This window comes from Rutilus rutilus (genome assembly GCF_951802725.1).
Source record: "Rutilus rutilus genome assembly, chromosome: 13".
NCBI classification, from domain to species: domain Eukaryota; kingdom Metazoa; phylum Chordata; class Actinopteri; order Cypriniformes; family Leuciscidae; genus Rutilus; species Rutilus rutilus.
In genome coordinates this window covers 37,249,384-37,277,050 of record NC_140218.1, presented here as the reverse complement: position 1 = coordinate 37,277,050, position 27,667 = coordinate 37,249,384, and the positions used below count along the sequence as shown (strand labels likewise).

Below are 27,667 nucleotides of genomic sequence, written 5' to 3'. Positions count from 1 at the left end.
AGACTGAAGCAGCTCTTCAACACTGGTTAACTTTCCCATAACAAACTGACTGGAAACCCATAACGTGTTGAAAACGGTTTGCAGCATTTTGAGGAAGAATGTAATGTTTTTGTTTTTTTTCATCCCACTCAAACTGTGCCATTCTGTTTTAATTACTGTATGTGAAAGAACCTCTGCATTTGTAGTAACTCACTGGTTCTTAATCTAAAAGTACCACTGATCAATATGTAGGGCTGGGCGATATGGCCAAAAAAATATATAATAATATAGATAATTTTTTTATATCAGTCGATATCGATAATTAGCACGATAAAAGCAGAATCTTTATTTCTTTCAAGTTTAAAGGCAGATTTTTGCTCCTAAGTGAAAGTTGTAGAAACCAGAGCGTTAATTGTGGTTTTAAACTACTCTTTATTGTCAGAACATATCATGACAAACTCTTGCCAAACAGGTGAACATTTCACAAATCTGAGGTAGAACATTCAAACATTTGTCATTTTTCCTTAACAAAATAAATATCTTTATTGGACAATTAATTTCTTAGTTTCTGCATGTGCTAATTTTTATTTGGTAAAATTGAATATTCTGACTGTTTGAGTTTTATTAAACTTAACCAATGGTCATCCAGTATCATGCATTTAGATCATGATAACCACAGATAAAACCAGGCACAGCCTACAGCACCTCACTATCATGGCAAAATGTAACTTTATGGTTTCTATGGTATTTGTATGAAAAACAGTAGCCTAAATACATTATTAAATACTGTAATTATATTCCATTAGTCCTTTAATACATTGCCTACATTAATAATATAATACAATTCAATATGTATATATCCCACATTTCATGGTGCAGTTAATATTACTAGGCTAACGTTACAGTAAATCCATGGTAAATGATGGGAATTTGTAGACGGAAAAGCCTTCTGACAGTATCGTTGCGCACAGTGTTTCTCCTGTTTGTCAGCGCTGTTTCATCTCCCCTAAACTGGTTTAAATCACTGAGACATTTGTGTTCTTCGCTGAATTCAAGCGCTTCTCACTGGATCTCGTGACCGAGACCGATCAGAGTAAACGCATCTGCTCCGTTTGGACTTTGAGCCGAGCGGATAAATGGTCCGTGTGGCGCGCTGTTCAGATGAGTTTCGTTCCGCTTTTGGTGCATAAACATTATCGAACATTTATCGAACTCTTGATATCGATTTATCGAGAAAAATTATATCGCGATAATTATAGTTATCATTTTATCGCCTAGCCCTATCAATATGTATGGGTCTCCTTTTAGACACCTGCAAATTTGTACTCTACTTGACGTCTCTCCACTTGTTCCACTTCAGCACTATCATTTGAGAGTAGAAGTAAGATATCTAATGTCTAGCCTGAGACACAGCAGTGATTAGAAAGACTCCAAATGATGCCTTTGAATATGCTTTATTCACGGCTGAGAGGACCTCATATCAATCACAGAGAATCCCATCGGCAAAAAGAATACAACAGTTTATATAGGATAGGTACATGGCAAAGGTAACATGACTCATTACATCATCTTTCTCTAATATGATTAGTTCTACATATGTGCAATTCAGAAACACACCTGGCAAAGCAAATTAGCTTTTTTTTTTTACTTCAGGTTGTTACTTAGGTCATGGGGTTATTATTTTGAATTAGCCATCTAGCCATGTTCATATGCTTATGCATATTTCAACACACTAATTTTAGCTAAAATTTTGGTAATTTTTTTTTTTCTCAAAAGCATAAAAATATTAAGCATGCAAGAGAAGAGAGACAAAAATGAAGCATTGAATTGATTCAAGTAAAAGAAAGTATGTACTATGCTAAATCATTCTCACAACTCTTTCCGGTGGTTAAGTCAGCAGTTTCACTGCATGCAAGATCACAGGTGTTGAGCAGCATTTCTATCCGGCAGGGACTGACCATCATGGGAACAGTTTTCGGCACACACTGGATTCCCTTCATTAGGGTACATCGCCTGTATGGATAGAGATTCAGATTTAGTCTGGCCATTTAGTGACATTCGTGACAAGCGTCAGATGTACAGCACAAAATACTCAAGGCATAAATAGCTATAGTTTTACTGTCTGAGGCTGTCTGCTTTGCGTGTGAGGGATCAGGGACAGGTCATTTTATATTTAACGTTAAACAGAAACATTACTAAAGTGTAGGCTACTGTACTGACTGAATAGATACGTTGAGGTACCATCGCAGAAGTTTCGTGCGCGCGTGAACGTCATGGTAAGTCGCATTGGTGTGACTTCAACTCCCCTCTTTGATTGATTGGCTAGAGGAGGAGCTGTCAATCTAGAACTAGTGGACCAATGGTGACGCTTAAGCCCGCCCTAATTTACATGAAACCCGAACTGCAACATTTGGGAAAGCAAGCGCAGAACATTGAAAGAAGAGCGAAGAGAAAAACAGCACAAGCGTACAAAAGAGTAAAATATGAGCAGAAAATGCAAGAGAGCACAAAGTACAGAGTAATAAAACCAAGGAAAACATACTTTTTAAGAAAGCAAAAAAAGCAATAAGTTTAAGTTTTGTGCAAAATAACTTTTAATGTGTTTAAAGTTTTTATTCATGCTTGTTATTTCTTGATTCACGCTTATTATATTTTGATCTGTGACCACGTTGTTTGCAATTCTGATAATTTTGCATTATTTTTTTCAGTTTGCGCAATATATTTTTACATGTGTTTTTACATTTTTGATTCACGCTTATTATTTTTTGATCCGTGGCTGCAATACTTTAGACGGGATATTGATCCCATAGAAATTCCTTGATTTTCAATGGATGGACAATTTTTTTTAGATAATATTAAAAATATCTGTATTGAAAATTGATACATTTCAAGGTATCGTATCAAAGTAGTGTCGTGACAACAGTAGTGTAGGGTGCCACAAATTTGTGAAAAAATTCAAAGGGTGCCGTGACAAGGTTGGGAAACACTGTTCTAGACCATACCAGAGCATTTACTAGTTGCCATATACACCAGGAAAGACACATTTATTAATTATTATTCATTAATGTTAATGATAAGCATTTCAATAAAAAAAAATATATATATATCATTTATATTTCTGTATTGTGTTATATTTTTATGTTAGTAAGTTCTGTTAAAAATTGCTCTGTGCATAATGAGCTGGTGGGTTTATGGTGTGATTTGTTGTGGACCGGTTGTGGTGGGCCGCTCTGTGTCAGAAAGTCCAGGGCCACTTTTGAGCCATATAATATAATATAATATAATATAATATAATATAATATAATATAATATAATATAATATAACATAACATAACATAATATAATATAATATAATATAATATAATATAATATAAAAATACCTGTAACTGGAGCCATACACTGAAGTCCACATCCATTGTTGCAGCATTTCTCATTGTTGGCACAGTCACTGTCATCGGCACACGACGGGAAACTTATCCGGTCACACTTTCCTGGTTTATATTTTCTGCTTGGACACACTCCTGGCTGGGGCAGACTGGGCATCTGTTTCACCTGGACTTTTCCTGGTAGGTTGTACAACTTGGTTTGGTCCATTGCTACGTAAATATATATAAAGAACGAATTATAGAAAATGTACATAGCCTATCTTTCCGTCAGCCTAGACGAATGGCCAGCATGGCCCACTTGTGTAAAAAAAAAAAAAAAAACATTAATTTCTAGGGATGCAAACTACTACTGGCCATCTCATGTTTACGTTATTTGTCACTAATGCACAAAAAACATTACATTACAGTTTTCAGCATATCAGACAGAAGATAAGAGTGAATGTCTGTATCTGTTTCCAGGCTTTCTTCAGTAATTTCACTTGTCTAAGAAAATAATAAAACTCAAAATATTATCCTCAAACTTACACTGAAGCAGGCTAAATCTGACGACTTTCACTTTTAAGTCCATGGTAAGGAAAGTGTCAGCCTATTTAAAATATGATTTGGTAATTGGTTCACATTGTTTTATATACAGCTATCTACACTGGTGGTCAATAGTTAGAAATAATTACAAATTTTTTATGTTTTTAAAAAAGGTTGAATTTATTTGATAAAAATACAGCTACAGTCTGAAGCCTATTTTTGATCAAATAAATTCATCCTTACGGTAAAAATATTGTGAAATATTATTACAATGTAAAATATCTGTTTTCTATGTGAATATTGTAAACTGTAATTTATTCCAGTGATCAAAGCTAAATTTTCAGCATCATTACTCCAGTCTTCAGTGTCGCATGATCCTTCAGAAATAATTCTGATATGCTGATAGTGGCATCTCTGCTCCGCAATGTATTTTTCACTGCGTGAGAACGGCGTCACTTGTCAGACATAGCAACTGTAACTAAAGGGGGTGGGTCTTTGCGAACGGTCAATTGGATGGGAATATACGCTGCATTTGACGCACCACTACAAGACGACTTGACAGATTCGGCAGCATTCATTCGCGGCAAATCATTACATACATGTAGATTCCTTTAAATGTTAAGGTAAGATTAAAAAAGAGAAACTGGATCTGTGAATTCTCACAGAATCACAATTGACCCTTCGCTAAGCCCCGCCCTCCTTAGTTACTGTTGCTACGCCTGTCAAGCTTTTGCGCCTGGCACGTCTATTACAGTATGTATGCACCGTTTCAGACATTCCCAAGGAGATAATTAGTCATTTTTGGCGAACAGGTGAAAATCTGAGAGAGCAAGACAAAAGGGACTGCAGTATGCATTCGAGGGATATATCCACGACATAATATGCAAACGATTAGAGAATAATTTCATCAAAATTGAAGCTAAAGCCTATAACGTTAGGTCCCAGCGCAAGCAGCAGCGCCTCATACGCTGACCATTCAAATGGGAAACACACAAATTGAGGAACAGCTATGTGCATGCACAGCAGGGTCAGTGAAATTTGAAAATCTAATATTTATAAATCAAACAGCTTATCCATAAGTATTGTGGAATAAACACAAGACATTAGCCTGACCACTGTGCAATGATAACATTCTCCCGCTTATATTTTTAGTGCGCCAGGCTACAGCTCACACGTCGTGGGTCACATAAGTGACTAACGTTACTGTTATGAACTGATTAAGTTTGCATACCAACCTTTTCCTTGGAGATCTCCGGCAAGCCCCCTGATGTTCCCTCCTTTTACTAACTACCTTTTACTTTTACTAGAACTAACACCGGGAGAGCCGCGATCGGATTGGGGTAGGCTACTAGTTTAGCCGTCGATTAACAAAATGCTGAAATATATTTTTAAGTAACGTTAAATTATGTCAGTGAGCCTCCGTCTTGCCTTTAATCACACTGCTTGATCCACGAGCTGGACAATAACTTTATTCTAGAGCTGCTATAAAGCCAAAACACTTTACTTTTAATTTCCTATTATCAATGTAAAGCTGCTTTGGAACAATCTACATTGTTAAAAATGCTATATAAATAAAGATGACGCCCGGCATTTCTCCCCTTGGGTTTTAGGTTTCGGGAAGGGAACAAAATCCACCACCCCGTCCAAACTTTTAGGATACTGGGTATCAGATTTGCACAATCCATACGCATAACGCATGGGCATGTTTCCCTCGCTCGAAAGCTTGCCAGACCTCCCGCGCCTAGTTACGGTTGCTAAGCCACGATTGGCCAGTGGCGGTTTTCGGGCGTGGCTTAGCGAAGGGTCAATTGAATTCATATCTTGCTACTCAGTCAGAATCTTATTAACCTGGAGTCCCAGTCTGTCACAATAATCATATAGGCTATGTGATGTTTTAGGCCTATTGGCAGACATCCATTTAACCCTCTGGGGTCGGCAAACGTGCCGTACTATATTTTCTTCACATAGTAGCACAATAAACTTAAATTACTGTCATTTATGGTCATACAGAAAAAAGAAATATGAAAAAATTATCTGTGAGATGTCTACTTTTGTATGTGTCCACTTACAATCAAAACGAAACATTGTGCTTTTATAAAATAAAGAAAATAAACAGGGTGTGCTTTCTGCCTCTCTGTCTCGGTGAACTTTTTTTTCTTCAGTACGTCTATAAACTAAAACAAAACTCAGCAAATACTTGTCACACATTTATGAGCCATATATCTTTATAAACATTTAAGTGTGTACTTTTAAATGATCGGATTCAAACTGAAAACAAATATTCTCTGCTTAAGTAATTTGTATAAAACCAACAAGATGTCCAGTTTCTCAAACCCTTGCTCATTAGTTTTAATGTGACCACGCCCGCAAAAGAGATTGACATGCAAATCTCCACGAGAAGGAATGCGAACGTGCTCATTACCTCAAACACAAAGCACCAAACTTCATCAGTCTCTGCTTTTCGTCGAGTTTGGAAGACACACTGTGAGCTTAGTCAGCTTACATTGGATTTATCTCAGAAGAAGAAGAATGCAATTTGAAGACAAGAAAGATGTAAGGTAAGAAATGTATTCTGAATTATATTAGTTAATGTTATTGTTGCATAAACTTTTGCTGGATATATGCTGAATATTATAATGTTTAGACCCGTGTTTACTGTTAAATACTGTGTTTGTGGATATCTGCTCAAACGTAGATATGCATATGGTAACAATAATGTTTCATAGTTTGGAGCGGCTCGATCGCTTCAGTAAATAACGTGCTGGGCGTTTGAAAAGCAAAACGCACCAAACATTAGGCTTCATGTTTTTACTCCAATCTCATTTCATAACATCATAACAAATGGAAACATTTGAAACATTTTCTCTAGTGTAGGCCGCCTGCTATAGGCTATTGTTATTATTATTTTATGCAGCACTGCAGCCTATGCCTACAAGGTACAACAAACCTGGTGTTCATTATATATATATATATATATATATATATATATATATATATTGTTGTTGAGCATTGCGATAACGATATTTCTTGCGATATTACATTTCCCTAGAGAAATGCTATTTTTTATTATTATTTTTTTATTTATCATTTATATATGTAATGATCATACTAAAATAAACAGGTAGGCTAATAGATATTATATATATCTTCAGAAGAATATCTCAGTTTTTTCATAAAGAGTTAAAGGGATAGTTCACTTTGAAATTAAATTTTGGTATGTTTTAGCTTACCTCAAGGGCATCCAAGATGTAGGTGTCTTTTTTCCCGCAGTAGTTTCAATTTTGATATTTTTAGGGTCAAACCGTTCTTGTCTGTCAGTCATATAATGAAGGTCTATGGTCACTGTCTCAAAGAGCATGCACAGAGTCCAAATTAAAACAATTCCCCGTCGTCCAAATTAAACAATTGCCCATCGTAAGTACACATTGATGGCCTAAGACACGAAACGAGCGGTTTGTGTGAGAAAACGAACAGTATTTATATCATTTTTACCTCTTATACACAGCCACGTCCAAGTGATCTGAGGGCGCGCGCGCATCCTGGTGTGTGACGTGTACGCAGACTGGTGCATAGAAATATATACACTAGATGTCACCTTAAAGACATTCGTTCCAATGAACTGCCGTAGACAAGGCGACTTCTAGTGTATATATCTATGCACCAGTCTGCGTACACGTCAGATCAGATCACTTGGACGTGGCTGTGTATAAGAGGTAAAAACGATATAAATGCTGTTCGTTTTCTCACACAAACCGCTCGTTTCGTGTCTTAGGCCATCAATGTGTACTTAAGATGGGGAATTGTTTTAATTTGGACTCTGTGCATGCTGAAATATTGCCATATTTCAGACGTAGGCCTACAGTTCTCTTTAGGCACAGGTTCTTCGCTGTTGTCATTTTCCTTGCTTGTCTCTACTCCCGCCATTAATTAGTTTAATTCTAATTAATTGCACAATTTGCTGTAATTTATTGGAATTAATTGCATTTCCCCGAAGCTTGTAATCATCAATATTTAAACTTAGAATCACCTAATTAAATTAAACAACACAGGAAAAAAAAGGAACAGAAAATAGCCCTATATTAAAATATTAAACATCAATATATTATTATTTTTCAATAATCAATCAATTTAACAGATTTTTATTTAATTTTTTTTTTACTAATTATCTAAATAAAATATAGTCCTACAAAGCTATTATTACCAGAGCATGTGATCAGAGCAGGTCATTTTACCAATGTTGTCCAGCATGACTATACCAGCTCTGTAGGGCTATTGCAAACAGAAGTCTACTACAGAGAAATTTCACGTTATTTGAGCAGACTTTGCTTTTCGAGTGCGTGATCGGTACATGATTGGAGCGTTTGGGCCGTGAACGACAGAGCAGAACACGCAGCGCAAACACGGAGCGAAACATTAAGCAGAGAGAGCAGCAGCGCGCCGACACACACACACACACAGAATGGAGAGCACGGCTCACACACAGAGCAGAAAAGACCCGCTCGTGAAACCTGATCGCAGAACACGGATGGGCGGCATATATTTGGCTTATATTTTCGGCCTTTTTTTTCTTTCGGCCAAAAAATTTAAAAGCCATTCGGCAGCCGAAAATTCGGTGCATCCAGCATCAAACCAACTGGTATGGTATTTGAATTCTGCTTTGCTAATTGTACACAGCATCTTTGTTTTGTCAAACGCGCCATCAGGCAACTTTTTAAATGCAAACATTCCTCCTAAAACTCCGTCCTTGTACTTCTCCATCATGACAGGGTGACTTGGTTCGGCACACTCGCAATAGCAGCTGCAACAGAAAGTCACTAAAACGATGCAAAAAAAAAATGCTGCGTTAATTGTGTTCTTTTTTTTAACGCGTTAAACATCTCAAATTAATCGTAAAGATTAACACGTTAATTCCCCCAGCCCTAATATATATATATATATATATGTGTGTGTGTGTGTGTGTATTTTGTGATTTTTAAAAAGTAATTTTAACCAGAAAAATCTAAAATGTATTCCCAAAATCGTGCAGCCCTATGGTTTCTCTTGATATCAGCATGTTCACAGCTGTTTTTGTTGTTGTTGTTGTTTTTTACAGGGACCAGATGCCCCACTGAGGAGTCCTGTTGACTTCAACATTCACATGAGTCTCTGTACATGAACATGGGAAAGTGAAAAATCAAACACCTTGGAAATGACAGGAATGTACGTTTCAGGAATGGCACAAAGGTGTGTGACTGTTCAAGTCTCTGTCTTTAGATCAGTGTGTTAAATAATGCGCTTTTTTGTCATTTGTTGTTTATCTTTGGATTATGTTTTGTTGTAAATAAATCCAAACAATCAAAACATTCTTTTTTAAATCTCCTCATTCTTTGTGCAAGGTTGCTCATAATGATAGGGCCTGATAACACCTGAGAGGGCCATTACGGGAGGGTCTTTGTCTTTCTCAGGTGTGAAAGCCATCAATATTAATAATGATTCTCCTCGCATAAAGCTTTCTTACACAAAACATGTCTTACAAATTTAAAATCGATATATTGTTTTATCTGAGTGAGTTGTCAGGATGATTTTCACATAATTTTGAAGCAAATATTCTAGGCTATGTGATACAATTTTCAAAAGTCGTGTGAATAAATAATCAGTATGGGTTTCATGGCCTTATTTCATGAAATTTTTGCTTTGCATAAAAAATGGTTGTCATTCGCAAGGCTACTTTTACTTTTATACTTTAAGTAAATTCCCAAGCCTGTACTTTTGTTACTTTTACTTGAGTAAAGAAGTTAAATCAGTACTTCTATTTTACCAGAGTATTTTTAACACAAGTATCTGTACTTCTACTTGAGTACGGAAAGTGAGTACTTTTGTCACCTCTGCACATGATAGAGAAGCCAAATCACTGAATGTTTATTTCACTGGGGGTTTTGGTTCTTTTGCTGTTGTTGCTGTAAGGACCTGGAACTACTTTAGCCGTGCGTTTCCCTGAAAATAATTGCACACCTTAGAATCTTTGTCAACCAATCAGATTAAAGCATTCAACAGACCTGTAGTATAATAACATAACATAACATAACATAACATAACATAACATAACATAACATAATATTATACCTGCAACTGGAGCCACACACTGACGTCCACCGCATGCAATGCTGCAGCATTTCTCATTGTTGGGACACTGACTGTCGTCGGCACACAGCGCTAAACCCATCACGGCAGACTTTTCTGCTTCATCATTTGTGCTTGGACACACTCCTGGCTTTACTGTTAAACAGACACATGACAGAGAAGCCATATCACTGAATGCTGAATGTTTTTTTTTGTTTTGTTTTTTCAATGTAAAAAAAATGTTTTTTGTAAGTTGTATATATTATTGGAATACGTTTTACAGCAACGAACGGGTGTGCATTATTATTTTTTCAATATTTTTTCTTTCAATTATTCTGCTAATCATTATTTCCAAAAAACAAGGAAATAATTTGCTGTAAGGACCTTTGAAATAATTGAAATCATTTGGCGAAGTGATATGGACATGTAATGCGGTCAAGACCTGCCTGGAACTACTTTAGCCTGTGCGTTTCCCAGAAAATAATTGCACACCTTCGAATTTTCGTCAACCAATCAAATTCAAGCATTCATCAGCTCATTAAATGAGAACTGTTCTAAGACTGTCAGATAGAGACACATAAAAAGTGCAGATTGGTGGGTCCCTAAGAGGACGAGGATTGAACACCCTAAACATTTTTACATTTCTGAGATGCAAAAAAAAAAAAAAGATGTAGTATCCATCTCGGATGTCTCTAATAACAACAAATTACGCACACAAATTTATAATAAAAGTTCAAATATATATAATTAAAACTAACATCATAAAGTATGATATTTTTTTACTTTGAGCAATTCTGGAGCTATAATTGACTTCTTAGGAGCATATAAAACAAAACAGCCCCTTGGAAAAAATGAAATGTAATAGTAGTTATAAACAAAGGTTTATTTTAGTTCAGATTAACATTTGAGGCAATTGTAGTCATAATGTCAAAATAAAACCGACGTAATGTTACTTGAAGGCATTATAGCCTACTATTCCTGCCAAACTTCCATGGTTGCAGTTAGTGTTACTACAGTAAATCCATGGTGAATGTTGCTGATCTGTGGACACAGGATAGTTCATTCATGGCACAATGTTTCTCCTGCTTTCCACGTCAGCGCTGTTTGATCCGTTAATAACGGAGAAATGTGAATGCTTCTCACTAGATCTCGCAGCGATGTTAATACTTCTGTGGCGAATTCAAAATGCTTTCTTTACTGGATCTCTTATTAGCGCTGTGTAGTAACAGTGTCGCATGATCACGATCGGCTCGCGCTGCACTGGTCCAAACTGATAAACGGTCCTTCAGCCACACAATAACGAGCAGTTTCGTTCCGCTTGCATAACGTTTGCCATTTGATGTTGGGCAATGTTGTGGTCGCGCCGGCGCCTCTTACATTATGAGCGCGCTTGCCACGCGCAACGCGCCTACATTTGAAATAACGAAATTTTAGTCGGCAGGAAAAATGCGTAGCTGCTACCGAAAACCGAACCGAAAGTCTCGTACCGAACAGTTCAATACGAATACATGTATCGTTACACCCCTAATCTCCATATAATGGAGCCACTTGTCCTTTTTTTAGACGAGTTCTGTACAGCCTCCATATCGTGTTTAAAAAATATCTCGATATATTTTAAATATCGAGATATCGCCCACCCCTAAATTATCCAAAATAAATTTTTGAGCAAGTACATAACCAGCCGATGTTCAAAACTATCTGCTTGCCTTAGCTCGATTCAGAATGTTAAGCTTGTAATAATGCTTTTAATTCCAGTGGTACTGGTGGATTTCTGCGGGAAATTCGAGCATGTCTTTACGTCATTACGTCACATCTGTACACATAAAGAAGGAGTCTCGGCTAGTAGGCTATGAGTGTGAGGATGTTGGAGGTGGAGATTTATAGCCTTTTCTCACAGCACTTGATATAATTAAACTGATTGTAGCAGTATGAGTTAACTCGTAGCGAGCTGGCGTTCTTTTGGCCAATCACTGCCACAGGCTCCCCCCATAAATACAGGTAGTAGTCCCTCTGACTACCCTCTTGCTCGCTGGTGATGGAAGTGTGTCATACTTCCGGGTCACTCACTCCGCGCGTTGCTCTGCTGTGCTACAGGTAACGTAGCGGCTCTGGTGTCTCTGCCCTTATTCCATTGTTATCAGCTGCCGTTATGTTTACTATGTATTGAACACTCGTAGATCTCCGGTTGGCGGGCCAGTCCTCCACCCCGTCGTTCAACGCATTCAAAAGCGGATGTTACCGAAAGCTACCTGTACTGTTTGTACCGGGTTGATACGAAACGCTGCTTGATCGGTATGTAGGCTACATGGTGTAGGATTTATTTGTTTTATTTGGGGTTAACAGGGCTCCAGACTGCGACCAAATGGTCGCATTTTGCGACCAAAATTTGAGAGTGTGCGACTAAATTTTACATCCAGTGCGACCAGTAAATTTCATCTCGTTCATAGTGGGCGACAACCGACGTCGCGTCTGCGATGCTTTGTTTACGACATCACGACAAGAAGACTAGCATGTTTAATTTTTTAACGGTCCTCCATGAAGGGTTCCGAGTGAATGAGTGTGTGTGTGCGCGCGAGTGAATGAGTGTGTGTGTGTGTGTGTGTGTGTGTGTGTGCGCCCGCGCGCGAGTGAGTGAGTGAGCGAGCGAGCGAGAGAGAGAGAGTGAGAGAGTGTGTGCGCGAGTGAGTGAGTGTGTGCGTGCGTGCGTGCGTTAGTCTATGTGCGTGTATGTGAGTGAGTGCGTGTGTACATGTGCGAGTGAATATGTGTGTGAGACGGCTCGAGATGACTGGTTGTAAAGCAATGTGTAGTCTGACAATGTTTCTTGTCCAGGACATGACAAGATTTTTAGGAGTCGAAATCGTGTAATCTGATACATTGACTATAGTAACAGACAAAAAAATTGCGTATTCTGAACCAGGCATAACTATAACTATGGTATACTGTGGTTATGAAAGTAGCCTACACATCTTTTTACAGCACTTCAAAACTATATCCTATTAAAATGTTTGTTTTTTTAATGTGTCGACCAAAACATTTTTGTTCATCCTTTAAAGATTGTCTCTATTTATAAAACTGAAAGTTTCAAGAAGTAGGAAAACTCACACTTATTTTTTTTTTAAAAGAAGACTAAATTACCTTTGTAAACAGCTGCTGAGGGTGCTTATTGGCTATTTTCACTCCCTAATATCTATTTTGTCACTCATTTTGCTTTTGAAATAATATTAAGACATTATGAAGGATAATAATTAAATTTAACTTTATCTATACACCTCAAATTTATCTCAGTGCTTTGTCATCCCACAGTGCTACCAAATACTTTCTGTAGAACTTAGAGCCGCGGCCCTCAGATGTTAGTCTGGAGCCCTGTGATCTTAAAATAAAATTGCACCATAATTTCTGTACGCTTAATCTATTTATTATCAAAGCATTTGTCTGTAATAGTTATTTAGGGGGAAAATGTGAAGGTGTGCCCCTAAATTTTCTGCTTGCGCTCCTAAAATTTTAAGTCAGGGGCTACAGCGCTCCTAATAAAAAAAGTTAGTCTGGAGCCCTGGTTAACTATTTTTTTTATAAAATAACAGGAACTGGACTGGTTCAACCGGAGATTGACTTCAGCTGCAGAGCATTCATTAAACACTAGCTGCTGTTTTGCCTGGACCACTGTTTGCCTAACGTGCATGTTTTGAACATTGTACCAGCCACTTTACTCGATTGCTGCACGCCCGTCTTGCATAGCTGTTTGACTAACGTGAAACTGAGGGGCTTGGCTCTTTGCAATTATAATTTGGCTGATTAAGTTGTTTTCTTTCCTTTTCGTTATGTTGCTTTCAATTTAGTTAAGAGTTGGAATTTTATTTTTTTATTGACTTTAGTTTATCTCATTAGATAAACTAATTTAGTTAAAGATGTATTTATAGTTGTTTGACTGTCTTATTACTGAATTTGTTTTCCTTGGCCAAGGTCTCATTGTATGTCAATTATACAGATTTTTTTTTCTTGGTTTATTGAGAAGTGTCTTTTTTAGAATTTATATATATATATATATAATTTTTTTTTTTCTTGTGTACTGCCATTCTGGAACCATTGCTGGTTCTGGCAGTTTGTCTATCTTGTGATCAAGATTATTTCAGTTCGTTCTTTTCATTTAAATATTATATTGATTTTCTTTCTGTTGAGTGAATCCCCTTTGATCGTGTGTGTGTTTGTGTCCCTGTTTCAGTTGCTAAGAGCCGAAGGTGATGGTGTTGGTGTCCGGGTGGTGGTGTCCCCTTCCTCCGTGTTGTGTTGTCATTGTGATTTCTCATTACAGTGGTGATATTATGATAACTCAGATTCATTAATTAATTTGATTAAAAGTACTTCCATTTTGTAATATAATTTTCATCTAAGTAATGAGGCAGACATTATGTGATCAAATACAATCCACTTGTTAAACACGCTCCACAGCGCCACCCAGTGCATTTAATTATAACTGCGAGTTAGTGATTTGGATTTATCATGGATTCACTGCATTAACGGCCAGCAAAGCAACGTACCGTATTTTCCGCACTATAAGGCGCACTTAAAAGCCTTTATTTTTTTCAAAAAACGACAGTGCGCCTTATAATCCGGAGCGCCTTATATATGGATCTGGCGCCTTATGTTAACGTCTGTTAAACAACCGCTGACTTAAACCTTGTTTATACTTTCGCCTGACACCGGAGCGCGAGCCTCCGCTGACTGCGCGCGCAACTCCCCAAACAGACGAGGCATTTATACTTGACGCAACTGTTTTGTTTTAGACTGAACACCAGACCATATAACTGATTTAGACGCGCAAACTGGGAGCCGGTGTGATGAGATGTACTACTAATATCCGTCTGCTCGGGCAGATTCGGCTCAAAGTCATGCATCTTCGGATTTAGAGGCGCGCGCGCGCTGTTAAGCCGAATCTGCCCGCGCTCATGCGGACGCGTCGAGTATAAACAAGGTATCTTGGTTTACATTTGGACTTTGGATGTGATCTTAGGCTTGAAAAGGTTGGTGACCACTGCATAACGCAAACCCAGTCAAACGTTTGACTGCAGTATCTTCTATTCTATGCGCCTTATAATCCGGTGCGCCCTATATATGAAAACAGTTCTAAAATAGGCCATTCATTGAAGGTGCGCCTTATAATCCGGTGCGCCTTATAGTGCGGAAAATATGGTAGTAAAATTCGAATAGTATTTTATTTTTCGAATAATAATTACAGATCGAATATTCGTGCACATCCCTAATTTTTACATTTCTAAAATGTGTAAAAAAAAAAAAAAAAAAAAAAAAGATGATGTATCAATCTCGGACGTCTAGGTTTACTTTATTAATTATAGCAGCACTGTTCTTGCACAGCATAATATTTTGAACTTTTACAATGTTATCCAAAGATTTCTTAAACGTGTTTCATATACAAAAAAGATTTTTTTTTGTTTTGATTTAGTTTTTAGACACACAGACATCAATAATCAGCCTGTGAATCTCAACAATGGTGACAATTATAAAGCATGTTGCAGTGCATTCTGGGTGCCACCAATCAAAACTCATTCATGGCTCCCATCATACAATGCTGCATGAATAAATAATGAGCTTATGATCAGAGGTGATCTGTTTGTCCCCATTGCTGAGATTCATACGCGAATTATTGATGTCTGTGTGTGCCTACATAAAAACTGCTGTAAGGACCTTTGAAATAACTGAAATCATTTGGCGAGGTGATATGGACAAGGTCCATGATGGTCAAGACCTGCCTGGAACTACTTGGAACTACTTTAGCCGTGCGTTTCCCAGAAAATAATTGCACACCTTAGAATCTTCCTCAACCAATCAGATTAAAGCATTCAACAGACCTGTAGTATAATATAAAATATTATATTATATTATATTATATTATACCTGTAACTGGAGCCACACACTGACGTCCACCGCATGCACTGCTGCAGCATTTCTCATTGTTGGGACACTCACTGTCGTCGGCACACAGCACTAAGCCCATCATGGCACACTTTGCTGCTTCATGATCTGTGCTTGGACACACTCCTGGCTTTACTGTTAAACAGACACATGACAGAGAAGCCATATCACTGAATGCTGAAGGTTTTTTTTTTTTTTTTTTTTTATGTAAAAAAATATATTTGTAAGTTGTATATATTATTGGAATACGTTTTACAGCAACGAACACCTCGGGTGTGCATTATTTTCTCAAAATGCAACCGGAATCAATTATTCTGCTAATCATTATTTCCAAAAAACAAGCAAATAATTTGCTTTAAGGACCTTTGAAATAACTGAAATCATTTGGCGAAGTGATATGGACATGTAATGCGGTAAAGACCGGCCTGGAACTACTTTAGCTGTGCGTTTCCCTGAAAATAATTGCACACCTAGAATCTTCCTCGACCAATCAAAGTCAAGCATTCATCAGCTCATTAGATGAGAACTGTTCTAAGACTGTCAGATAGAGACACATAAAAAGTGCAGATTGGTGGGTCCCTAAGAGGACCAGGATTGAACAACCCTGTTCTAAACCAGCGCTTCCCAACCGGAGAGCAGGGGTTTCGTGTAAAAACACCATCAAATATTTTACATTTCTAAAATGTGTTTAAAAAAAAGAAAAAAGAAAAAAAAGAAGATGTATCAATCTCGGATGTCTCTAATAACAACAAATTACGCAGACAAATTTATAATAAAAGTGCAAATCGTACGTTTTCCATGTCCGGTTATGTCCGTGCTGTCAACGGTACATGACATGCGATTCATGTTTTCAGTTCAACGCGTTATTAACGCAATTCACGCAGCATCCGTTTTTTCTGTCATCCTTTGGCTAGCGTTACATTATATGATCACGTTCTTCTTCATGCAAATGCTTTCAAAACATGCAAGCGCAAAAAGACAAAAGAGAACGCGCTGCCTTAGATAATATTAGATAATATTAAAAATATCTACAGTGAGGAAAATAAGTATTTGAACACCCTGCTATTTTGCAAGTTCTCCCACTTGGAAATCATGGACGGGTCTGAAATTGTCATCGTAGGTGCATGTCCACTGTGAGAGACATAATCTAAAAAAAAAATCCAGAAATCACAATATATGATTTTAACTATTTATTTGTATGATACAGCTGCAAATAAGTATTTGAACACCTGTCTATCAGCTAGAATTCTGAATTCCTCTGATTCCTCAAAGACCTGTTAGTCTGCCTTTAAAATGTCCACCTCCACTCCATTTATTATCCTAAATTAGATGCACCTGTTTGAGGTCGTTAGCTGAATAAAGACACCTGTCCACCCCAAACAATCAGTAAGAATCCAACTACTAACATGGCCAAGACCAAAGAGCTGTCCAAAGACACTAGAGACAAAATTGTACACCTCCACAAGGCTGGCAGGCATGAAAACAGGTCAGGGGTAAAAAAGGTGAGAAGGATGCGGGCATGCGGCATATATACCCCCCACCCCCCAAAAATGTAATGAGTGAGTAACGCGTAAGAGTTAACTCGAACAGATGAAATTCTGACTTATTAATAAAATTGAATTATACTCCATAGTGATAAATGCCCCCCAAAAACCTGTAAGCTGCATTGGCATAGTATTACCAGTGTTTGTCACAGGACTTTTGGATCACTGTGATGAGTGGACCTCTGGCACTCTAGGGGGGTTCGGGGGCATGCTCCCCCTTAAGAAAATTTTGTGCTTTTTAATGTTAAATTCATCAATCTGGTGCAAATTAAACAAAGAAATTTTCAAAACTCTTTTAGTTACAGTGTCTGTCTACATTACTGCTACAATAATAGTTATAATATTAATCCCATGATAGTAATAGCCATATATTGTAAAACAAATGCATTAAAAAATAGAGGAAACTTTCATAATTAGTTTTGTACTAATGTCTATACTGGAAAGAGTATATTTCTATACTTCACATTAAAGATGTGATTGGGCTAGCCCAGTGTAAATCAAGAAAAGAACCAATGGGCCGCTGATCTACGTGTTTCATCGGGTGTCAGAGAAAAAAAAAACTATTTACTACTATTTATCACTTATTAAAAATGCCCCAAACCAGTCGTCTGTATGATAATCTGAAACAAGGACTGGTGAGCCGTTGTCCTGCCTCACTTCACAGATGCTGAGTGAAAGGAGAATTATAGAATGAAAGGATACTCATTTATATGACACTTTATTCATCAGGAGAACAGCTCGTTCCGCGCGTCATACGTCGTCCTTTCAGTTTCGGTTTTCAATCGATCAAGTTTTTTCACGTTCTCTCTGTAAACCACCCCTTTCAATCCGATCGAAATTATTTGTAATAGAGCTGACACTTTAAGTTTTTAACGGGTTATGTACTTGTTATTAATGTTTTTATGAAATATCTCTAGTGAATGCATTATCATATCACCGTATTATTTACCGCCATGCGAGCCACAAATTAAAGCTTGGCTGGCCACATGAGGCTCGCGAGCCGCGCAATGAATAACACTGCTTAACTTGTTCCTGCTCGCTCAGCGATCACGGCGCCCGCGCCCGCTCGCTATATCATCTCGCCCACTATGTCAAAATGTAAAAATAATGCCATTGGCAACATTGCTGTCTGTATCTGACAGGACAGTTAACATTGTAAACTAACTTACCTCAGGCTTGCTTTCCGACGTGCGGTTCCTTGATCGGCAGTTGTCAGACTCACGTGTAAAAGACTTTGAAAACATTTCTGCCCTAACGTTACTCTGACTCATATTGGCTGTCATGTTTCGGCATTAGGAATGATGATTGTTTTTTAAAGCTGCGAAGTTTATGGTAACTTTATAGGGGATAAATGCTGGCCTCGGCCTCGACCACGACCCCCCCACCCCCAATAAATATTTTCTCATCGGATCTGCACAAATCACGTAGGTGACCCTTTTAGGTTTTAAAACGGCGATTTTCGCCGAAAGGTGAGGAGTTTTCATGCCTGGCTGGAAAGGGCTACGGGGAAATTGCCAAGCAACTTGGTGAAAAAAGGTCCACTGTTGGAGCAATCATTAGAAAATGGAAGAAGCTAAACATGACTGTCAATCTCCCTCGGACTGGGGCTCCATGCAAGATCTCACCTCGTGGGGTCTCAATCATCCTAAGAAAGGTGAGAAATCAGCCCAGAACTACACGGGAGGAGCTGGTCAATGACCTGAAAAGAGCTGGGACCACCGTTTCCAAGGTTACTGTTGGTTATACACTAAGACGTCATGGTTTGAAATCATGCATGGCACGGAAGGTTCCCCTGCTTAAACCAGCACATGTCAAGGCCTGTCTTAAGTTTGCCAATGACCATTTGGATGATCCAGAGGAGTCATGGGAGAAAGTCATGTGGTCAGATGAGACCAAAATAGAACATTTTGGTCATAATTCCACTAAACGTGTTTGGAGGAAGAAGAATGATGAGTACCATCCCAAGAACACCATCCCTACTGTGAAGCATGGGGGTGGTAGCATCATGTTTTGGGGGTGTTTTTCTGCACATGGGACAGGGCGACTGCACTGTATTAAGGAGAGGATGACCGGGGCCATGTATTGCGAGATTTTGGGGAACAACCTCCTTCCCTCAGTTAGAGCATTGAAGATGGGTCGAGGCTGGGTCTTCCAACATGACAATGACCCGAAGCACACAGCCAGGATAACCAAGGAGTGGCTCTGTAAGAAGCATATCATGGTTCTGGCGTGGCCTAGCCAGTCTCCAGACCTAAACCCAAAAGAGAATCTTTGGAGGGAGCTCAAACTCCGTGTTTCTCAGCGACAGCCCAGAAACCTGACTGATCTAGAGAAGATCTGTGTGGAGGAGTGGGCCAAAATCCCTCCTGCAGTGTGTGCAAACCTGGTGAAAAACTACAGGATACGTTTGACCTCTGTAATTGCAAACAAAGGCTACTGTCTGTACCAAATATTAACATTGATTTTCTCAGGTGTTCAAATACTTATTTGCAGCTGTATTATACAAATAAATAGTTAAAAAATCATACATTGTGATTTCTGGATTTTTTTTTTTGATTATGTCTCTCACAGTGGACATGCACCTACGATGACAATTTCAGACCCCTCCATGATTTCTAAGTGGGAGAACTTGCAAAATAGCAGGGTGTTCAAATACTTATTTTCCTCACTGCATATGACAGTAGGTGGTTCTTCCCTGTGGTATTGAAAATTGCTACATTTCAAGGTATCGTATCAATGTAGCGTCGTGACAACAGTAGTGTAGGGTGCCACAAATTTGTGAAAAATTTCAAAGGGTGCTGTGACTGAAAAAAGCTTGGGAAACACTGTTCTAGCCCATAACAGAGCATTTACTAGTTGCCATATACACCAGGAAAGACACATTTATGAATCATTATTCATTAATAATAATAAGCATTTCAATAAAAAAAAAAACAATAGCAATTATATTTCTGTATTGTGTTATATTTTTATGTTAGTAAGTGCTGTTAAAAATTTGTTCTGTGCTTAATGAGCTGGTGGGTTTATGGTGTGAATTGTTGTGGACCGGTTGTGGTGGGCCGCTCTGTGCCAGAAAGTCCAGGGCCACTTTTTAGCCCTATAATATAATATAATATAATATAATATAATATAATATAATATAATATAATATAATATAATATAATATAATATAATATAAAAATACCTGTATCTGCAGTCATACACTGAAGTCCACATCCATTACTGCAGCATTTCTCATTGTTGGCACAGTCACTGTCATCGGCACACGACACGAAATGTATCCGTGCACACTTTCCTGGTTCATATGTTCTGATTGGACACACTCCTGGGTTTGCTGTTATACAGACACATGACAGAGAAGCCATATCACTGAATATCTTTTTCACAGGGGGTTTTGGTTCTTTTGCTGTTGTTGCTGTAAGGAACTTTGAAATAACTGAAATCATTTGGCGAAGTGATATGGACATGTAATGCGGTCAAGACCTGCCTGGAATTACTTTAGCCGTGCGTTTCCCAGAAAATAATTGCACATCTTAGAATCTTTGTCAACCAATCAGATTAAAGCATTCAACAGACCTGTAGTATAATATAATATAATATAATACCTGTAACTGGAGCCACACACTGACGTCCACCGCATGCACTGCTGCAGCATTTCTCATTGTTGGGACACTCACTGTCGTCGGCACACAGCGCTAAACCCATCACGGCACACTTTGCTGCTTCATGATTTGTGCTTGGACACACTCCTGGCTTTACTGTTAAACAGACACATGACAGAGAAGCCATATCACTGAATGCTGAATGTTTTTTTTTTTTCAATGTTAAAAAATATATTTGTAAGTTGTATATATTATTGGGATACGTTTTACAGCAACGAACACCTCGGGTGTGCATTAATTTCTCAAAATGCAACGGACCGGAGTCAATTATTATTCTTATCATTTTTTCCAAAAAACAAGGAAATAATTTGCTGTAAGGACCTTTGAAATAACTGAAATCATTTGGCGAAGTGATATGGACATGTAATGCGGACAAGACCTGCCTGGAACTACTTTAGCCTGTGCATTTCCCTGAAAATAATTGCACACCTTAGAATCTTCCTCAACCAATCAAAGTCAAGCATTCATCAGCTCATTAGATGAGAACTGTTCTAAGCAGGGTGTCTACAGATATGAACAAGTTAAATTTAAGACTTTTTAAGACCTTTTTAATGCCACTTTGAATGAAATTTAAGACCAAACCTGTGATGGAAATACAAATTATATTACATAAGTATATATTAGGGGTGTAACGGTTCACAAAATTCACGGTTCAGTTCGATACGATACACTTGTGTCATGGTTCGGTTCGGTACGTTTTTGATACAGCATAAAGAAATAAATGCCAGAGAAATGTCCTTGATTTAAATGTTTTATTCTTTTTTATATTAAAAATAACATCATAAAGTATGATTTTTTTTTTTTTTTTTACTTTGAGCAATTCTAGAGCTATAATTGACTATTCTTAGGAGCATATAAAACAAAACAGCTCCTTGGAAAAAATGAAATGTCATATTGTAATTAGAGCCCGACCGATATATCGGCAGGCCGATATTATCGGCCGATATTAGGCATTTTCCTAACTATCGGTATCGGCATTTATAATGGCCGATAAATTAATATTTAAAAAAAAAATGCAGCGTGCGCCGTGCATGATTTATGTAAGGATGACGCTGCCAATAAAGCACCTAAAAGCTGTCACAAAGAACTGGCAAAAGTGGCAAAAAATAACAGCCGCTTCTGGTGTAGACACAGTGTTAAAGCTTTTTGAGCTTCGAAGCTTCGGTAGTAATGGACATCGGATAGACGGTGCTGAACATATTTTTCTCTCTAATAAAGGTAGGATTCTCTATGTGTCTGTATGTCCGTTTGCATTTTTATTATTTAATCCAATCGACTTCTCAAGGGAGTGCATTGTGGCATTTGGTGCAATATAGATGGACACGCGAGATGCGACACGTTCAGAATTAATACACGTTTAGTAAACTACAGAACAGCGCGAGCTGGAAGCGGCGCACCTCCCGCGGGCAGAGAATGCGTCCTAGAAGGACACTGCAGTGATATAAAACGCACACACACAGGTCTGTTAAATTAAGCAATACTTTTAAGGTAATCTAATATTTTTCTGACTAACAAATTACTGACAGTAAAGGGTAGATTTAAATAAAGAAAAACGAAATTTAAATAAAGAAAAACGAAATTTAAATAAAGAAAAAACGAAATTTAAATAAAGAAAAACGAAATTTAAATAAAGAAAAACGAAATTTAAATAAAGAAATTACAAAATTTAAATAAAGAAATTAAACGAAATTTAAATAAAGAAAAAGGAAATTTAAATAAAGAAAAAACTAAATTTAAATAAAGAAAAACGAAATTTAAATAAAGAAAAACGAAATTTAAATAAAGAAATTACAAAATTTAAATAAAGTAATTAAACGAAATTTAAATAAAGAAAAAGGAAATTTAAATAAAGAAAAAACGAAATTTAAATAAAGAAAAACGAAATTGTTAAATTAAAAAACGAGATTAATTTAAATTGATAATAACGGGTAAAAAGGCTAATACATTTTGTTTCTATTATTCTATTTTCCACAATGTCAAAGCAACGCAGCTTAACCCAAAACACAAGCTCAGACATGCACTTTGTCCATACAAACTCCGCTGTTCTGCGCTCTAGCCAGAGAACACCGTTGCTGGAACACTCAGACGTCGGTTATATTTCTAGCATGCACTGCACGCGTTTTCCGCGTGGCTCGAGCTGTCTATGGGCTCGAGCCGGGCCTGAGAGACGCGTGTCTCACGCAGGCAGTGTGCAAACTCCAACCTGTTAACATGGGAGCCGAAATAAAAACGGCCATGCCACGCAGTCAGTGTGTTGCCGGCCTTATTCAAGCACGAATGAGAACCGTTTCGCGGGGGATCCCAGATGTGAAAAAAAACAACGAATATTCAAATGTCAAATTTTCAAATCCACTACCAACCCACCGAACAAATATTCGAATATTCGGGTCCAGCCCTACTCCAATAATTTATATAATTATAACACTTTATATAGGGCCATTTTGCATTAAGTGTAGGCTAGCCTAGTTTCACGTTTAGTACATTTTGCTTACTAATTTAAAATAGTATAAAACTACTGTACATTATGTAATTATAAACGTTTTCATTATATGATTAATTTTACTACTAAAAAGATCTGAGTTCTTCCTCCACTGGTAGATATTAGAGAAATTAAGATTAAAAATAGAAGATAAGGTTTTGTCAGTGACACTTTTGATATATTTATTGATACAAGTTATGTTTTAAATAAGGTGACTAAATTAAAAGGACAAAGTCGTTAGTGAAGATTATGCAACAGTATTTAGAATATAATAAAATATAAAATGCAATGCAAACTAGTTTGGTTACAGCTCAAATTCTCATTCTATCATTCACCCTGCCTCCATTACATAGCCTATCTTTGTCACACAAGTGTTTGATCACCACATTTGAGTGATCATTGCAAAACGTTTATATATTTATTCTGTTTATACTGTGTATTCTATATACAGTACCCATCAAAAGTTTGTACACACCAATTGGAAAGTGTGTCCAAACTTACTGTACTATAATATACATAGGCCTAAATAATATTGCTACTGTATTATAATATACACATAAATAATATCGGCCGATATATCGGTATCTGGCCTTTTTTTATCGGTATCGGCATCGGCCCCCAAAAATCCATATCGGTCGGGCTCTAATTGTAATAGTTATAAACAAAGGTTTATTTTAGTTCAGATTAACATTTGAGGGCAGCAATTATATTCATAATGTCAAAATAAAACCGACGTGTTACTTGAAGGCATTATAGCCTACTATTCCTGCCAAACGTCCATGGTTGCAGTTAGTAGTGTTACTACAGTAAATCCATGGTGAATGTTGCTGATCTGTGGACACTGATAGTTCATTCATGGCACAATGTTTCTTCCAGGTTTCCACGTCAGCGCTGTTTGATCCGTTAATAACGGAGAAATGTGAATGCTTCTCACTAGATCTCGCAGCGATGTTAATACTTCTGTGGCGAATACAAATGCTTTCTTTACTGCATCTCGTATTAGCGTTGTGTAGTAACAGTGTCGCATGATCACGATCGGCTCGCGCTGCACTGGTCCAAACTGATAAACGGTCCTTCAACCACACAATAACGAGCAGTTTCGTTCTGCTTGCATTTTACGTTTGCCATTTGATGTTGGGCAATGTTGTGGGCGCGCCGGCTCTTACATTATGAGCGTGCTTTCCACGCGCAACGCGCCTACATTTGAAACAACGAAACGGCGTTACCAGAAAAAGCCTACATTATCATTATCAATATCTGTTTATGTAATAAAATCTGAATCATTATCGCGATTCGATGCTTCACTGGTTATTTGACGGACATTAGGTGCGTCAGACTGGAGAAATTTTAGCGGCAACGTGACCAGAAATATTTAAGACCTATCGAATCTGAATTTAAGACATTTTAATACTTTTTAAGGCCTTTTATTAGGAAAACTTTATTTAAGACATTTTAAGACTTTTTAAGGACCCGCGGCCACCCTGCTAAGACTGTCAGATAGAGACACATAAAAAGTGCAGATTGGTGGGTCCCTAAGAGGACCAGGATTGAACACCCCTGTTCTAAACCAGCGCTTCCCAACCAGAGAGCAGGGGTTTCGTGTAAAAACACCATCAAATATTTTTAGCCATATAATATAATATAAAAATACCTATAACTGGAGCCATACACTGAAGTCCACATCCATTGCTGCAGCATTTCTCATTGTTGGCACAGTCACTGTCATCGGCACACGACACGAAACGTATCCAGGCACACTTTCCTGCTTCATGTGTTCTGATTGGACACACTCCTGGGTTTGCTGTTATACAGACACATGACAGAGAAGCCATATCACTGAATGCTGAATGTTTTTTTTAAACAAGTATATTTGTAATTTGTATATATTATTTACAACTTTAGTAAGTACGCTTTTTGGAAGTTGTTTATAATATTGGAATATGTTTTACAAAATAACTATTTCAGTCTTTCTACTTTAAAATGTTTTATTCAGTGTGTAACTTGCTGTTTCTTTCATTTCATTTCTGATCTAAAGCAATAAACACCTAATAATTCAACAGACAGGAGTCAATTATTCTGCTTTATAATTACAGTATTTCCAAAAAAACAAGGAAATAATTGGTTGTTTTTATCCTGTGGTTTACTATATTTATTTGCTTGGTCAGTGTCGTCGTGGGTTTTGGTTCTTTTGCTGTTGTTGCTGTAAGGACCTTTGAAATAACTGAAATCATTTGGCGAAGTGATATGGACCAATCAGATTCAAGCATTCTACAGCCCCATAGTGTTAAGTAATGTAATGTTGTAATCTAATGTAGTAGGCTATAGTATAGATAATATAATATAAAAATACCTATAACTGCAGCCATACACTGAAGTCCACATCCATTGTTGCAGCATTTCTCATTGTTGGCACAGTCACTGTCATCGGCACACGACACGAAATGTATCCGGGCACACTTTCCTGGTTCATATGTTCTGATTGGACACACTCCTGGGTTTGCTGTTATACAGACACATGACAGAGAAGCCATATCACTGAATATCTTTTTCACTGGGGCTTTAGGTTCTTTTGCTGTTGTTGCTGTAAGGACCTTTGAAATAACTAAAATCATTTGGCAAAGTGATATGGACATGTAATGCGGTCAAGACCTGCCTCTAACTACTTTAGTCGTGCGTTTCCCTGAAAATAATTGCACACCTTAGAATCTTTGTCAACCAATCAGATTAAAGCATTCAACAGACCTGTAGTATAATATAATATAATATAATACCTGTAACTGGAGCCACACACTGACGTCCACCGCATGCACTGCTGCAGCATTTCTCATTGTTGGGACACTCACTGTCGTCGGCACACAGCGCTAAACCCATCACGGCACACTTTTCTGCTTCATCATTTGTGCTTGGACACACTCCTGGCTTTACTGTTAAACAGACACATGACAGAGAAGCCATATCACTGAATGCTGAATGTTTGTTTTTTTTATGTAAAAAAATATATTTGTAAGTTGTATATATTATTGGAATACGTTTTACAGCAACGAACACCTCGGGTGTGCATTATTTTCTCAAAATGCAACAGACCGGAGTCAATTATTCTGCTAATCATTATTTCCAAAAAACAAGGAAATAATTTGCTGTAAGGACCTTTGAAATAACTGAAATCATTTGGCGAAGTGATATGGACATGTAATGCGGTCAAGACCTGCCTGGAACTACTTTAGCCTGTGCGTTTCCCTGAAAATAATTGCACACCTTAGAATCTTCCTCAACCAATAAAAGTCAAGCATTCATCAGCTCATTAGATGAGAACTGTTCTAAGACTTTCAGATAGAGACACATAAAAAGTGCAGATTGGTGGGTCCCTAAGAGGACGAGGATTGAACACCCCTGTTCTAAACCAGCGCTTCCCAACCGGAGAGCAGGGGTTTCGTGTAAAAACACCATCAAACATTTTTAGCATATAATATAATATAATATAAAAATACCTATAACTGCAGCCATACACTGAAGTCCACATCCATTGTTGCAGCATTTCTCATTGTTGGCACAGTCACTGTCATCGGCACACGACACGAAACGTATCCAGGCACACGTTCTTGGTTCATATGTTCTGATTGGACACACTCCTGGGTTTGCTGTTATACAGACACATGACAGAGAAGCCATATCACTGAATGCTGAATGTCTTTTTCACAGGGGGGTTTTGGTTCTTTTGCTGTTGTTGCTTTAAGGACCTTTGAATTAACTGAAATCATTTGGCGAAGTGATATGGACATGTAATGCGGTCAAGACCTGCCTGGAACTACTTTAGCCGTGCGTTTCCCAGAAAATAATTGCACACCTTAGAATCTTTGTCAACTAATCAGATTAATATAATATAATATAATATAATATAATATAATATAATATAATATAATATAATATAATATAATATAATATAATATAATTCAGGGCTCGACATTAACACTAACTAGATGTCCCGCATGGCGGTACAAAATATGACCGCCGCTCAGGCCTGCACTGGCTTTCCACAAAAATAAATGATGTGGAGCAATTTGGCTG

At 37.6% G+C, this 27,667-nt stretch overlaps 1 protein-coding gene across 1 annotated transcript in view; it reads right to left on the bottom strand.

Annotated features, from left to right (window-relative positions):
- Positions 1 to 1,418: 1,418 nt before the first annotated feature.
- LOC311303007 (uncharacterized protein) overlaps positions 1,419 to 27,667 on the bottom strand; it is a 66,154-nt gene continuing 39,905 nt past the window's right edge. The window contains exons 21-30 of the mRNA XM_084429209.1: positions 27,091 to 27,240; positions 26,374 to 26,526; positions 25,953 to 26,102; positions 25,254 to 25,403; positions 21,067 to 21,219; positions 20,646 to 20,795; positions 15,900 to 16,052; positions 9,990 to 10,142; positions 3,360 to 3,575; positions 1,419 to 1,992 (exon numbers count right to left, since the gene is read on the bottom strand). Coding sequence (XP_084285335.1) covers positions 1,979 to 1,992; positions 3,360 to 3,575; positions 9,990 to 10,142; positions 15,900 to 16,052; positions 20,646 to 20,795; positions 21,067 to 21,219; positions 25,254 to 25,403; positions 25,953 to 26,102; positions 26,374 to 26,526; positions 27,091 to 27,240 — 1,442 coding nt within the window. The 3' untranslated portion in view covers positions 1,419 to 1,978. The remainder of the gene's footprint in view (positions 1,993 to 3,359; positions 3,576 to 9,989; positions 10,143 to 15,899; positions 16,053 to 20,645; positions 20,796 to 21,066; positions 21,220 to 25,253; positions 25,404 to 25,952; positions 26,103 to 26,373; positions 26,527 to 27,090; positions 27,241 to 27,667) is intronic.